The sequence below is a fragment of the Falco cherrug genome, chromosome 2, assembly GCF_023634085.1.
Source record: "Falco cherrug isolate bFalChe1 chromosome 2, bFalChe1.pri, whole genome shotgun sequence".
In the NCBI taxonomy this organism is placed as follows: domain Eukaryota; kingdom Metazoa; phylum Chordata; class Aves; order Falconiformes; family Falconidae; genus Falco; species Falco cherrug.
Window position 1 is genome coordinate 84,573,066 of NC_073698.1, and position 17,053 is coordinate 84,590,118.

The 17,053-nt window shown below is 35.9% G+C and overlaps 1 protein-coding gene across 1 annotated transcript in view; it reads left to right on the forward strand.

The window, feature by feature from the left end:
- CFAP47 (cilia and flagella associated protein 47) overlaps positions 1-13,964 on the forward strand; it is a 345,115-nt gene extending 331,151 nt beyond the window's left edge. The window contains exons 63-64 of the mRNA XM_027816959.2: positions 1,547-1,715; positions 11,541-13,964. Of these exons, the coding sequence (XP_027672760.2) occupies positions 1,547-1,715; positions 11,541-11,762 (391 nt within the window). The 3' untranslated portion in view covers positions 11,763-13,964. The remainder of the gene's footprint in view (positions 1-1,546; positions 1,716-11,540) is intronic.
- Positions 13,965-17,053: the final 3,089 nt, after the last annotated feature.

The window sequence follows — 17,053 nt, forward strand, 5'->3', positions numbered from 1 at the left end:
CAGTAGTTTTGCTCACCTTGCAGTCACCGAGAGGGAAAGCTGGGCTAAATCTGCTAATGCACCTAAGTCCGAAGGCACTGCTAAATATTAGTGAATTTATTTTTTTTCCAGGAGGCAGAAGCTTTTTGGTTTCCATTTTCTGCACTTGCACTATTTGTTTCTACAAACTTACAGTATGACCTTTATTTCTTGAGAGTATATTGAATTTAGGAAAAACTTCTGTGAGAACATATTCCAAAGGAGAGCTATTTTTAAATAAGGTGACATAGACCCAGTGTACCACCCACGGTGTAGCACTTGCCCAGGAAATGTGGGACATTTCCATAGAGATATGAATTGTCATAAAATATTAAATTCCACTTCTTTGTATTTTCTTTTAAAAGCAGTGTTATTTCTGGTGTGACAGTCCATGAATAAACAGATTTGAACAGCTTTTCTTTGAGATGCTGTTAGTTTTTCATTCTTCACGTTTTATCAACTGAAAATGTGTTCCCTCTAAGCATGCATGATACTTGCCCTGCTGTACTGTGGCAGGGTGTGATGGATTATTTTTTGACTATGCTGTTGTATTTCTAGTTGCAATTTCTTTTGTTCTCTTTCTGTCCAGGTAGTGATAGAGTTGTCCTCAGCAACACGTGTAAAGACTTGATGACTTGATGTAAAGTCTTGATGACTGGAAAATAGAAAAATGTATATTCTTTTCATGCTGAGAAAGTTTGTGGCAGAGTTCCTGAGGAACTGTGATAGACAAGCTTCGATTTGGGATTGGCTTAAGAATGTTCTGTAGTCCTCAGCCACTGTCTTTACTAGGAATAAGGCATTTTCTGTGGGTGCAATGGTACTGACATGAAACTAGTAATTAGAGAAGACCTGCAGCACCTGTGACAGAAATTCTTTGCAATAAGAGATATATGATAATATTGATAGAGAAACCTAATTATTATTGCAACATCTTAAAGCGTTTAATTTATGGGATATGAAAAATGTGGAAAACAGTGATAGCAAATTATTTTCCATATGTTCATTTCAATGCTTTCAGAGCTCCCTCCCAGTCTATTAATGCTCCACCAGATTGCAAATTCAGTTCTAGTCATAAAATCTAATAAAATGGGTGGCTTGTCAGTTTTATTTGATTAGAGATTGGAAAAGTGAGGGGCTTTTAATAAGAAAAGTGGATTTTCACTCTGACATGGAATTATTTCTATCACTATTGTTATATCTTTACAGGTCAGATGAGTCCTTTCTAGCGGCAAATGCTATCATTATTCTGTAGTTATTACAATATTTATAATAGCATGTAGGTATGTCTGAAATGGAAGACCAGTATGCAGGTCCCTGTGTATAAATATTATAAATATTTATAAATAAATGTAAGTAATTACTATAGACTATTTATTCTGTAAGTAAGAATGCTATTATTCTACATGCATTCCATGGGCTGCCAAGTTCCCTGAGTCATGCCACATGGTGGCCTAAATGTTAGACCATAGATGAATTATATTAAGATATTTTAAAAGGCGTAATAGTCTCCTGTGCTTTTCCGTAGGTACCCAGAGCCATTCACTGCGCACTTTCTGGCAGGCAGTGATCCTGCGTTCCTTGTGCTGCCACAAGCTGGAGAACTCCTTCCAGCAGGCAGTGTGGGAACCCATATAATGGTGGGTTTCAAGCCAAGGATGTATGGCAAGAAGCATACAGCAACACTTGTAATTCAGGTAAGCCTTCCCGAATGCAATGCACGAATATACCTTCAGGAGTGGAAGGAAAAAAGGAATCCTATATAAAAAAGCAGCATTGAAACACACAAGTGCATGCACTGTGATTATCTCACTCCTCTTCTGGATGGATAAGAATAAAACTAAATTTTGAAAACTCACTCATGACAAGCTGAAAAAAACATATTTTTCTTTAATTTCTCTGTTATCCCTTCACCATGAACACCAGAGACAGGTACTTATCTTGATATGTTTGTCCCAGCTCCACAGACAACAGGACAGAATGACATTTCACAGAGAATCCAAATAATCATGTTAAGAACTGATGGAGAACATATAAGTGATTGAATATGTGAGGTCCAGGTTAGTGATTTTACTTGTATCATACCTCCTAGGACCAAAGGCACTAGAAGCTAGATACTAAACTGTAGAAGACAGTTTCAGAATGCAAAGCCAGGAATAACTTTTTTAAAGCAAGCTTCAAAAGAAACAAAAAGAATTTGTAGCCAAGTACCTTCTGTAAATCTGAAGGTCAGGAAACACTTGAAGAAATTTATTCCTTCAGTAGTAAAGGAAGTTTATTCCTTTTTATTGCTTCAGGAATTAATTTTTAAGTCAATTCTTTAAAAGAAAACGGTTTCTTAAAAACATACAGTAGCAGCAAACATCGCAAACTCACCACATATCATTGTTTGCACTTTAAATCTATTCACTGCTGCAATGTTTTCAGGCTACTATATTAGAAGTGAAACAACTATTGATTTAAAAAATAACATGGTCAAAACAAAGTTGAAAAAAGGGGCACGGCAAATTACTATAGTGTTTTATCTCTCTGAGTGACAACTTGCACAATAGTGGATAAGAAATTCAAACCTTGGAAAAACCAGAAGGCACTTTATTCAGATCCTGGAAAAAGAAGGCACTTTAATTGCTGCTACTTGTTTTCTTTTACTGTATTAGACATTTGATTCAATTAGTCTTTGTACATAAACAGCAGTGATGCTTGTCGCTCTTCCATTGAAAAATAATAATAAAAAAAGACAATTTTTTCTGTGTTCTTTTATATTTACATAATGCTATATGACACATTTGCAGAGTTCTGGAACTGAACTGCTGTTTTTTTGTGCATGACACATGTAAATGTACTAGCCATGTTTGTCTTTGGCTTAACTTCCATCACTAACAAAAAGCTTTAATATAATATGTTTGTCTGAAATGGGATAAACATGATGTTGGAAGATTATTATTAGCCTTCTAAGAAAACAGTCAGTAATCCAAAATTTCATTTTAGGAATTTATCAGTACAGATGGGCTTTGAGTAATTGGACTTTTAACTTACGTCTACTACACCATGGTCTCTGGTTATGAGCTAGGCAGACTGCTCTGTACATCTCCACCTTTGGTACCGTGTGTGGGTGTAGGAAGTCTCTCATACATATTACATATATATATCAGATAATATCTTGTCCTATCTATACCTGTATGATAAAAAATACAGCGAAGACTTAATGCTCCTAAGTGCAATTTGGACCAATATTACACCATCACAGTATGTTAGAAATATCTCTAACATTCTTACTTTACCTGAAGTATTAAGCTGTTTCAGCAATGTTTTGATGAGGCTTGTGTTCTCTTTGCTCTTGTTGATAGCCCTCGTGTGTGCGCGCCAGACTTCCCCCTTTGCTCGCCACCCAAGCTTTCATCCCTGTAGTTCTAATCTGTGACTGTGTAATTCTGCTGCTGTGTTCTCAACATTGACCTGAAATAAGACTTGATGACATGTTGAGTATACCAGATACTTACTTCTGCCTTTCCTATTACTTGAAATAATTCCCATTAGTGACTGAGGGTGACAGATTTAGTTAGATGACAAAACCAGTATTAAATCACTCTTATTTGGGGAATAATAACAGAGGTGGTGAAATGCAATTAATGTTGCACCTGACACTGAAGAACCTATCTTGCATGTATCGTTTCAAGCCAATATACTGGCTGAGGCTTTGGGCTATTTTTAGAAACAGTGAGGAAGTTTCTTTTACAAGCGTTGCCTCTGTTCTGCTGCTGCTGCAGTAAAGGACTACAGCTCTCTTGCTGTAAAATTTCCTTTGCATTTCTGAGGGTAAAGTCATAGGCTTAACACCAATGTATTTTTATTATTAAATGCTTTGAATAGTAAGTAGCAGGATATTTTTATGTGCCATTTTTATGTGCTTCAATGAACAGTGATAATTACGCTGTAAAGTAGCAGAGATGACAGCGTAAGTTCTTTGTTTTATGTGGGTCATTACAATTGTGCTGTAAAGTAAAATGGGAGGTTAAGATTATGGAGAAAGATCCTACAGTTTTCTTTTTCTCGTTTGTTGTAAGCATTAAACCCAAATATTGTACATGCAATTTTTTTTTGTTTAGTTGCCCTGCTGAGAACCCAGTCCTCAGGAGCTAATTAGCATTAAGAAATTACAGTTTGTCTTTACCAGAATTTAGTGTGTACATTTTATTAACTGAATGTACATATATACTTTAAATAATGTAGCCTAATTTATATTTTCTGCACACAGATCAGGCACTTCATGGAATATTTTGTAGATTCTTTAAGACTTAATACTAATGAATACTTACAGCAGATTTTATTAATGGCAGAAAACCTTAATTACTTTGCTGAAGCAATTAAATGTTCTTTAACCATCATTAAAACTTCTGTTCTCAGTCAACTACATATCAAAACAATCGAAGTTAGACAATTATTTGAATAGCTGTTAGGAATCTTAATTTGGCAAAAGTGACATAGAAAATGACTTCAAAAATTTCTGTGGATCAAACAATGAAATACAATAAAAAGCCAGTAAAGAAAACAAGCATGCTTTTTTCTGTAGCTGTGAAAGAGAACATCATAATCTAGTCGAGCTACAAGTAAGAAACAGTGACATGGTGCCTGAAGAGCATTTTTAAATAGGTATTATTCCATAATCAAACGTCCACATTTATAATAGCCATCAGAAACAGTGCTGGTCTAATTGAAAAAAGTATATATTTTTACTAATGATAGATTAGTGAAGAAAGCATGCTTCTTAGATAATCTATGACATGCTGTGATGAAAAAAAAGGACTTCCGCAGCTGCACTGACATCACAGGGCTAGGCTTTGATGTGCTGGTAAAGCCAAACCGAAAACTGACAGAGCTTAGAGACAGCAAGATGCAGCTGGTGCAGGGGGATGCTCTGCAAAGGCTTCCTGGGACAGCAATTGCTGCCAGGCACAAGGCAGAGCAGCCAGGAGGCTGGTGAATCCTTGGAAAAGGGTGTGCTCAAGCTGGCTTACAGATAATTTGCTTGCACTGTACTGAATTCAGCTAGAGACCCAAGCAATTGCTTTGTAATTCATGGGTGAGACTTCAGAGATATTCTAAAGCAGAAGGCACACAAAACAAGTCTTAAATGATAAAATAGATGTCAGGGTGAACCAGATTGCAGGTAACATTATCAAGCCCTCCAGAAGTCAGGCTGGTGCACCTTTATTACTGAATAATCACTAACTTAGCCTATGGAAGACAGCATATCAAAACCATTTGTCATGCTGTTCAGGAAATAAATGATGCAGTGTGCAAGCCACAGTACCCAGGTGTGGCGTCTCTAAGCTTGTCTATGCAAACTTGCATATCTTAACAGCAAATGGTACTGTCACATATTCCACAGCTTGGTTAAAATACATTCTGCATTGTTCCTGATAGATTTGTTAATTAGCATAGGTTAATATTATTCTAAATGTTGTCTCTTAAACAGAATCTCAAAAAACAGAATAAAAGAAAATGTAACAAAGTTAATAGGATAATTGAAATAGTTTCACATTAAATAAGACATCACCTGTGTTCGTCACCACTGGTTGATGTTGACCTGAGTTTTATGATTAAAAATAGGGATCCAGAAAGTTCATTATAGACAGTGAATCTAGCACATTCTATAATTATCAACACCATATTTTGAGTGCAGAATTGATACTCAAAATTTTTGATTCACAAGCATGAGGAAAGGTTACTTTGCTTATTGAGACTATAATTCTCATGTCAAAAGATGATAACAATATGGGAACCGTTACTGTGCGAGGGTATTCAGACATTGCTAGTCCTGAAGGAGTGGTTGATATTGATTGTGTTATATCTAAAGCAATGCTGTGAAACAACTAATATTTGAACTGCAAAAGTCAATTAAGCCACCTTTAATTCTACCTGGAAATGTTTCTCTAAACTAAGAAAATGATGGTTAGCCATCTTCTTCATTAGAAATTGCTCAGAGCCTGGCTGGGTATTGGTCTGCTTGTGGGAGGTGGTGAGTGACTGCCTTTGCATCACTTGTTTGGCTTTTTTTTTGTTGTTTTTGGCGTGTGCGTGGGGTTGTTGTTGTTTTGGGTTTTGTTTTTTTGGTTGGTTTTTTGTGTTGTTTTTTTCTTCTTTCCTTCATTTATTAAGCTGACTTTACCTTGATCCATGAGTTTTCTTGCCTTTGCTTTTTCCTTCCACAGTTCACATAAAGATTTGGTTTGATTTCATTCTGTATACATTGATCATAATTGGTCATTTTTTGCTTGTTACCACTGCAGAATAAATCGAGGGTCAGGGACTTTTGGATGCACTGTCTGTAATTTCCTGTGTTTTAACTTACATGGAGGTCTTACAAATTTTATTTGGACTTTCCTAATTTAACACTGTTTGGAAGGTAATTGGAATACCATTTATCTTAAAGTTTCTGATACTAGCTCCTAACATTTAATGCCCTCCTAACATAGATTTCTCTGGCAGTTAATTAGCATGTAACTCAGTAGCGCTTCTAGTCTACAGTGAGTACACGTATCTGTGTTCTGCAAATTAATCCTATGAATCATGAACCATCTGTAAGAATGGGTTGAACAGCCAACACCCCTCCCACCCCCCGAAAAATATTTGGTGATTGTTACCAGTATTTGCTGAATAAATTACTTCATGAACATTACTTAGTCAGCTATCAAGACGGTTAAATAACTTACTTGAATAACATGACATTCAATGAAAAGTGGCAGCATGCATTTCTTTTCTGAATTCTTCAAAACGTTCTTCAGAAAGATTTAGCTCTGCAGGTGGCCATTACTCCAACCAGGTGAGCCAAATTACTACTCTTTTCACACTTCAATTAGATTATAGTCATCAGGAATGTTTAGGTTTTGATAAGAGCAAATAATTCATTTCAACAATAAATCCTCCCTTAGACTATCAAGAATATTCAGACTGTGGTCTGGTCTTCTTAATAGTGTGTGAAATAGGCCCAGAGATGCATTGCATGTAGCCTATGATTCTTAAATACCTATGTTTATATTAGATATATTTTCTTAACAGAGATTCTCTTCTATGTTTCTATTCTAGTAGATTGTAGTATATTCAATACCTTCATCTTTAGACTTTGTTACTACTAGTGCTAGTATTAAATTGTTCCAAATTTGATGTAATAAACTGCACTGCCTTAAGCATAAGAAGAAGAGTTCCTCTGATTTGGGAATTTTTGAACTACTTAGGCAAGTAAATACAGCTTGTAAATGACATATTCTACCATAATTATATGGTGATATATAGATGACCTTTCTAAGTCTATCTCTTTATTTACCACCATTCTAAAAAAATCTGAAACTTAATCCATCTTTTCCTTTGCTGAAATGTGTGACCTGGAAACCCAAAGCAGCAGCTCTGAAGCACTTGCATGGATTCTGACCTTGGTACACTTGCTCTTGCTGCAGGTTTCGTATTGGTTAGAATGGTTGTTGCAGTTAAGCTGTACAGTCTCCTGAAGAAAATACTTATGGCTTCAGTAGCATTTGAAAACCTGGTATTTTACCATTTGAAATTAAATATTCTAGTAAAATAGACAGTTGTGGGTGTCTAAGGTTTTCTGAAAATTACTGAATTCCAGACTGTTTCAAGAAAAATTAGTAATTTTTAAGAATTACTGAATTTGGTGGTTCTAGTGCTAAAAAAAGCACTAGCCCAAGTAAATGTTTGCAGTTACAGTAACTCTTTTCCATTCCTGTAACACTTGTTTCCCCTGTAGCAGGAAATGCAGAACTAAAACAAGTCTTTCTTTCAGTAATCCAGTACATAAATGCACATATTTATTTTTTTTTTCACAATGACTGTCTCCAACTCTTGGATGATAGTACATGATTTAAAATAGATGGACAAATGTAGTTCAAGTTGATAAATTGGGGTGGGTTTGGGTTTTGGTGTTTTGGTTTTTTGTTGTTGTTGTTATTGCTCTTTCACTTTTTAAATTTTTTTTTTGGCTTTTTTTTTTTTTTTTGATAGCTTAATGGATCCTGTCTAAAAGGTTCATGTAACAATGCCCACAGCATTTTCCTCATTGAACCTAAAGAGTTTCCATGAGGGATAGAGCAATCTCTACTGCCACAGAATGACGCCTGATGCAGCTACAGCAGCAACAGAACAGGCAGCTTTTTCCACCAAGTGAAGCCACAAACTTTTTTTCTCACAGAATGTACAATCTAGGATACTTGTATAGCAAACAGGAAATTAGCAAAAGGTTATTACTGCCCAGGAGGCTGTATAAACTGTTTGATGCTGGTGATAAATGAAGTTGAGAGGCGACGTAGCCCAGCACTCTTGTTTAAGTCCCACTTCAAACAATTACTAACACTATAAACTGTCAAGTTACAATGTGTGTGGCTTTAATGAACAGAGATTATTTTAAGTAACTTGATACTCATTTTAAATTGTTGGATGAACCACCTATCAGGTATTTTCTGTGACCCCGAAGTGATCGGTGAGACTTGCACACAGTGAATATGGCCCTGAGGTTAATTTTTCTTTAAACTAAATTGCTCATCTGGTGTTCTAAAAAAGGATAAAGCATTTCATCTTGTACTGAAGTTAATAAAACAATTAACTAACGTAGAGAGTGATTTAGTTTTCTCAAATGACAACTTTATCTTTGGACATGAGATACTGATGTTGGTGCATATCACACCTGCTTTTGCTGGGTTTTATCTTTACAGTCAGTAGAGTTACTAGATCATTTCACAGTATTAAATAAGGTTGAGAATAAAGATGAGTTAATCTTCCTGTTTGACACAGAAATAATATTCAATTTAAATTAGATTTTGATTTTAGCAGAATAGTAATGAAAGTTTAAAAAATTATGCATGCATGATGAAATATCTATTAAGATCTCATGCTTCCTAATCTTATTTGAATAAGGCACTTCAGTCAGAAGACACTGTAAAATCAGTACTGCCATTTTTAAAGTAGATGTTTTAAAAAAGGTTTCTTCAAAAATACACAGCAAAAAAAAAGTCACCTACTTTTTCAACCTTAGCATGGAGAAGTACAAGTACCTATTCAGTTACCAAAATACTGGTTAAAGCCAGTTGTCTAACAAGAAGCACCACAATTAGAAATTCATATGGCAATGACATTTAAGAATTGTAAGTGTATGCAGCCTAAATGTGAAATAGTGTAAATGCTGTATAAGTACCTAGCAGAGAGCAAAGCCTGTGCCAAAGGGTTTACAGTTTAATGGCCTGAAACTTGCTGTAACATGAATGCAAAATGGCTTCCAATCATGTCCCTTAAATATATTTTTGCAATGACAGGGAAACAATTAGAACAACAGGAAGGAGCATATGACAGATAAAGGTAAACATCGCTGATTCAAAATTTTTCCCTGGCAAATATAAAATTGATATTTAACTTCATGAAGTCAAAGTGCCACTTTTAACATCCTTTTTATTCTCTTCTATATGTTGTTATAATTATGGGATGACTGTGAGAGTTTGAGATGGAAAAGGTTTATTGCTCTTCTCTATGGCTTTTGTAGTGCTTTATCTAGACCATAATTAATTGAGAAACTGCAATAAATAACTAGACAGCTATACACGCTCTGCTTTGGAGATGGTTGATGCTATGTGAAAATTTGTCACAATTTGTATGGATGTTGTTGCCTCTCTCTTTAGGCCAAATCTGCTTGATGTACTGACATGCCCAGCAGCAAAGCAGAAGGAGAGCTTTTAAATGGGAATGAGCAAATGGGCCACAAGCCAGCCATGTTGGAAGCTAGACTGTTAACTAAATGCTTGAGGGAAAAACTCATGAGCTTTGAGGTTGACTTTTACATGGATTTCCAGATCTATTTGAGAGTAGATGCAGCCTTTCTGACCTTTTGTTTTCTTGAATGAGAAATGACATTGATGTTAGGTGTAATGGTTATATCTACAAATGATCGTTCTAAAGGATTAGATTAGTTTGAAATGGGTGATGAATTACATAAACCACAACCATTGTAATGATAAATCTTTGTGACTTGAAGCAGGAGTGAAAGGTGATCTGCAAGCCATGTCTGTGTAGTTCAACACAGTGTGACGTAAAAGCCTAGCACCAATATACCTGTTCTAGAACCACAAGCAGCATGGCTTGCGTTGTAAGGATTACAGTGCTGTGCCAAACGCAGAAAGGCAGATCTTGGGAATCTGGAAATATCACTTACTTAATGTAACTCCACTGCTACATACATAGGCACTCTGTACATGCGCTATGTTCTGTGTTCTGTATAAAAAAAAAAGTCCCTTAAATTATATTAAAATATTTTCATACAATTTAATACAATCTATTTTAATAGACCTTTATAATGTCATATTTTTAACTCAGTCTTTGCTAAAAGTTTTGCATTGGAAGGAAAAAAAAGCCCCAGACATAAACCCCAGGATTTCCGGTCACTGAGTGCAAAGGAATAGATGACGGTGCATGCCTGAAGTGGGCATGCAATGTTTTGTCTTTCTTTTGAATAGTACAAAGCTCGACATTATGACACATAATTTGAGAGTCTGTAATATCTTTGGGGTTTGTAATATTTCTGTAGTTTATTTTTGCGTTGTTTTGGGTGGTTTTTTTTTTTTAAAGAAAGGAGAACAGAAAACTGAAAACCTTGAATAGACCTTTTCCTAGATGTTATGACAGGAAAATGCTGGACTTGAAATAAAGACCTGCTTTCAAGAATTAAAGTGATACATTTTGAAAGAAAAATGACTGAAAGATCTGCAATAGTTACACATAAGTTTTTAGCAATCAAAATTCTGCTTCAGAACACAAATGAAGCGTGGCAGATAGACAGCAGTATAGCCTTCATACACACAGATATAGTAGTCCTTAATTATTGATAGATGGGATATGTGGTAAGAGTAAGAATCACATACTCTGTAAGAATCAAGTATTCAAGCGTTACAAGACATGACACAGGAACATATGCTCCATTCCTAGAGACCAGTTATAAACAGAAAGCAAACAAATAGTGTCATTTTCAATTCACACAAATATTCTTCAAACTAGAGATTTCAACAGGAAAGTGCAACTCTCTTGTGCATACTCAGACTCCTTTTATTTTTTTTCATTATTTTAATGCAAAAATTCTATGATTTGATAATACCATTATTACCAATAGCAGAGCAGCAATTAAAACCTACAAAATAAACATGAGACATTTATGTTTTATTGTGGAATAATTATCTTCGAACAACATACAAAGGTATGGGGTTTACTGAATAAAAAAGGAAATTTAGATCAGCCAGGAAGCTAAATTTTTCACCTTTGTTATGCCTGGTCCTGAATAAAGTTAGATGTGTTTTCAGTTCTCTGTGTTCCAGGAGTGCAGTTCTCATTCTGTGTTATTCCGGTACCTTATACGGAAAAGGATATAAAAAATATCTTTTTAAATCAGTGCAACATAGTAAATCACTGTCAAATTTTCAAGGTATTTGATCACTGACGTCTTTTTCTATGTCTCTGTTCATTATTTTCAGACACAATCAATGCAGTGGACATATGAAATCAATGGACTGCCTCCACAGACCATACCACCTACAAGCCCAGCAAAAGTTGTTTCTACTAGCAGTTACATAAGATCAGCCACAGTTCGACAACGTAATTTTATACGTGAAAATCTGAAACTTATCACCACTGGAGTATCCTCACCAATCAAGGGGGCACCTTTGGTCCTGAAGACAAAAAAGATAAATTTATGATCAGTTATTTCTTTGCTGAGGGAAGACATATCTGTCAAATAAATTCTGCAGATAAAAAGAGGATATGTTTGTTGTTGTTGTTAAGCAGATACAATATGCATTGATTATATGTTTTATATGGAAGATTCAGACTGCCTCAGCTCTAGTCATATTCTTAATTTTCTATGAGAGATTTGGGATGCTTACCTAACAGTTTATGTATATCATACAGATGACAGCAAGTTCTAATGAGAACAAAACTCTGAGTGGAAAAATATGTCTTGAAAACTGGGGAATTCAGACTAATGCTTCGCTTTCTAACGGATGTTAGTTTAGTAAGATTTTAATAGGAAAATTTAATAAACATTCTGTGTGATGTTCAACATATTGCACCCATGCAAATCAATCAAGCAAAACCAATCCTGACCTCTTCCACAATAAACTGCTTACACAAAGTCTGCAGTATCTTGCTAAGGTAAAACATGCTTACCTGTCATATGTCCAGAGCTTGAATGCCTTTCAGATTCTCTAGCTTCGGCAAATTTCATTATGACATCTCTGCTCTAAAATAAGGATTTATTCATCCTATAACACTTCAAAATCTTACATAATGATAGAATGAAAATACAATGTCCTTTCTCAGTACTTTTGTTTTGAGTAAGTTTCAGAGTCCTTCAGAGTATTGAAATACAGAAGGTTATGAAGAGACAGTGAGCAATGGAGCCAGAGTTTACTTTTTTCGCCTAAAATAAACAAACCAGAGGTGTCATTCATACTGTGTTTTGATTTCCATTCTTCCCATCCATAGGTGACTTTAAATGGGCACTGAGGCATCAAGAGCATTTCTTCATTCTTGATGTATTGTGGAAAATTAGATCTATGCAGACATGCTTTGTAAGATCACTGGATGGGTAACTCGTGCCTTCTTTCTTCATTGGGACTGTTTTTCCTGATTTTACTAGTAGAATATAAATTGTATTTGTGCCTTTATTTTGATGGCAGAATGTACTTTAACAAAAAAATGGCTTGCCACAGATTAAGTGCTTTCTTGGCACAAATACAGAATGAGCATCATTGCTCAGGAATGGGGAGCCTGAGAACAACCTATGTAGGTCAGTATAAATGAGCACCAATAAAACCATTTCACTGCAATGTGCTTGAGGATTTTGTTTATGCCACCCATTTTAGAGAAGCTATTACAGAAAATGTTGGGAACATGTAAAGCAGCAGTGGCACTGTTTAATATCTCCTTCTAAATGTACTGTGCCCCATTTTGGTCAGAAACCAGGCAATCAGAAGCAAGAATAAAATCTGCCGTACAAATTCAGGATGCAACACAGGAAAGATATTGTCAATAATGATATCTAGTATACATCTAAAAGACTTTAAGAAGCTTTTGCAACATTCACCTTAAATACTGCTGGGACCACAGATATAACTAGATTTTGTAGGAAGGCTCTATCTGCATATATAAACGAAGCAAATGTTTCTCTGTAAGAAATCAGAATTTATGGATCAGAAATATGCAATGCTTTCTCAACAGATTATTGATGTTCAGAAAACATTTCAAAGACCACTTTTCTTTGTAAAAGATTTGTTTTCCTTCTTTCACTTCTTAAAAGTTTTGTTTTCCTATTTGAAATTACACTTGTTTGCAAGATGCTTAAAGCTTTGTAATTCTACCAAAGATGGATTAGCAGGTGGCATATAGGTGAATCACTTAAAAATTAAATGATGGTCACCCCGGAAATATAATTTCACAATTTGCTTGCCTGCACTTTCTGCTATATGTAGATTTTCAAATTCTGTCATACATTCCAACATTTAAAAAAATCCATATGCAAATACTATAAGATATCTGATGGGTGTTTTCAAAGATGTCATTTAATTATATTTTCTCTCTTAAAAAGGAAACAATCTATTCTTTCTACACCAGATTACAGGGTTTTTTTTCCATTGTGTACAAAATCACTCATGAGTTATGCAAGATATGCCATCATCAGCTGAATTTGTACCTACTATTAAAAATATATTGCATTTTTTTATATTTCTTATGGACTTTAAACAGAACTAAAAATGTTTCTCCTGGTATTAAGAATATACTTGTAAAGGTGATTTAAAGAAAGACCATTTTATTTGTGTGGTTGTAACATCCACAATGTTTTACATATTATCTGCATGCATTTATGGATTACACTATGTAAACAGTCTATTAAAAATAAATTCCTTTTTACTTCCTGGCTTGATGCTTTGCACTTCTGTCAGTGATGTGACTGTATTCTTTATAACACAAGTGCTAAATCTAAGTACATCTCTTAAAAACTAGTTTCTATGCAGCACCACTGGAAGATTTCCGGAATGATCAGTTTTATTCATTACTTGCTTCCTCCTTTTTACTAGAATTACTGAACCATATTGAAAATCTTGGAGTTTCAACTCATGGCAGGAAAGAACTGACATGACAAAAGATTATAAAATGCTGCTTTTATTATTTAAAATTGAAGAATTCACTTGCAAGCTTTCAAACCCACCATTAAGTCTGAGCTTCCGAACAGCTGGGCAAGCTGCTTGCCATTACCCCAAACCTTAAAAATGTAATCTGTAAAGGGGTTTAACTATTGGAGACAGGTCTAAAAACAATTGTTGCAGTTAGGCCTTTTAAAAAAAAGCAGTCTAAGTGGCTTAGTTTAGAAATCATTCAAAATTACTATTTAATATAGTCATCTTCTTACAAATAAATGAGAGAGAATGAACACAACCTCGAGGTTATGGCTTTTGAAGTGGCTTTCACAATGCCTATGCCCTCATGACACACCAGAGCAACTACTAGCAGAAACTGAAAGGGGGGGGGGGAGAAAGTTTGTTTCTCCACACTAGAAAACCCTTCAGGGTCCTTTATTCTGGAAGGATGAAGAAAGGAGCATCTCCCTTCACATTAATCTGTGCTGGTACAGCAGAATCTCAGGGAAACAGGGGGTTATTGATTATAACTGTAAATACTAGCGCTTCTTTTCTAATTGCTGATTTTGATTAGACATCTGAAATTACTTGTACTGACCCCACTTATATATTTTGATATATAAAAATATCAAAATCACAAAATAAACGTTTTTAAGACAAATGTCTTAATCATAGTCTTATATGACACTTATGAGTCAGCTGTGCATCTGCTTGTTACTGCCTTACCACAAATACTAGTTAGCTAACTGGTCACCACCTACCTGTTCATTTATATTTCTTTCTCCCTTGTCTCCTTATGTCTCTGTATAATGATTCACTTTCAGAGCAGTTAGAGAAAAGGATTAAAGCCTTTTGAAGCAACATTATTGTGTAATGTAGAATTGGCTACTTTGAGAATGGGAACTACATTTAAATTTATTACTAAAATACTGTGCAGCTTTTGCAATGGTTGAGCTCTTGCTTTTAAGTGACATGTCCAGTAGTGGGGACAATCTGCCCAAGGGAACTGCAGGACCATACAGTCAGAGCATTAACTTCAAAACAATGCAAAAGTAATCAAACTTCTAACTGTTTGATGTTTGGCTGACCTCTATTTGGCACAACACCACATAGAGAATGACAAGGATAACATGGAAATGTTTTTAGGATGCCTGCTGTTAGTACCTCAGCTTGGCATATTTTTTGCTGCCACATAACTCAGAAGATTTCAAGATTGCTTGTTCTGCTCATGTCTGGCTAGCCATGGTATCAATGACACTTTAAGACTATTCTATACCTGATCTCACTAGTTATAAAAAGGTTTTAGAGTATCAAACACCCTTCCAGAATAATAAGAGCCTTACATTAACTCCTGTGTATCATGGTTTAACCTCACACTGCAGCTCAGCCCCAGGCAGCCACTTGCCCCCTCCCCCTGGTGGAAACAGGGAGAGAACTGGAAAGACAAAAGTACAAAAACTCGTGGTTTAACATGAAGACAGTCTAATGGTAAAGCAAAAGCTGCTTGCACAAGCAAAACAAAACAAGGAATTCATTCACCACTGCCCATGGGCAGGCAGGTGTTCAGCCATCCCCAGGACAGCCAGGCTCCATCACACGCAACGGTTACTTGGGAAGACAAACGCCACAATGCCAAATGTCCCCCCCTTCCTTCCTTCTTGCCCCAGCTTTACGTGCGGAGCATGACGCCACGTCGTGTGGGATATGGCGCTGGTCATTTGGGGCCAGCTGTCCTGGCTGTGTCCCCTCTCAGCTCCTTGTGCCCCCCCAGCCTGCTCCTGGTGGGGTGGGGTGAGGAGCAGGAAAGGCCCTGACCCTGTGCGAGCACTGCTCAGCAATAATGAAAACATCCTTGAATTATTAACGCTATTTCCAGCACAAATCCAAAACATAGCCCTTTACTAAGTACTAGGAAGAAAATAACTACCCAACTAAAATCAGCACACTGTGTCAGTGCAGATTTTGTGTGAGTCAGGAGAACTGAGAGATGAAGACTGCTTTAAGCACTGAAAATAATCATGATCAGGTGAAAAGCTCATTGGGGTGTGGGGCCATATACATTTCTACTGCTAGCTGCAAGGGAAGGTATTATTCCAAGACAGCTCTTTGGGACTGAAGCCAGGTTAGCAGAGGACATAATGCTGAACCAACAATGTTTCTGCTTGAATAAAATAACACGGCAGCAGCCAAATCTGAGCATGCACTTTTTTCATCTTTGATCACAAACCCAAACTATCAGAAGAAATGGAAGCTTCTGACTCATTCTGCATATAGCAAACACAAGGAAAGAAAAATCACTCTATATTAATAAATATTCCTAGGAGGAATAAGACAGAAAATCCCTGGCTTTGCTTTACTATTTATTTTCTTGTAAGACATTTAATAATTTTATTTCTCCCTGCAGTGACTGCTCATTCTAAAATAAATGACTGAACAGTGCTTTACTGCTGACACAGATCACAGTTTGTTGCTAATGGAATGTTAACTGCTTTTTAAGTAACTCTGAATAAACCTGCTGATCCATAGAAGATTCATCTAAAAAGGAATCCAATTCATCTACTAGCTTTTCTGCTTCCACTGACATGAAACATATTCTTCTGCAATTTACATTACTGCAGTTATTGTAATACTGATAGTGTCAAATTTCCTATAGTAGGGTATTTTACATTTTGAGACCATGGCATGATGACAGTGTGGTGAGGTCACGGCAGGCCATGGACACCAAGGGCATTGCACAGAAATCTGTCCAAAGCATTGGTGCTATATTACAGAGTTAACATATGTACATCTTATGTAAGAATAAAATAGTGATTATTTTTATTCCTTGAAATGTAAAATAAATACATATGTGA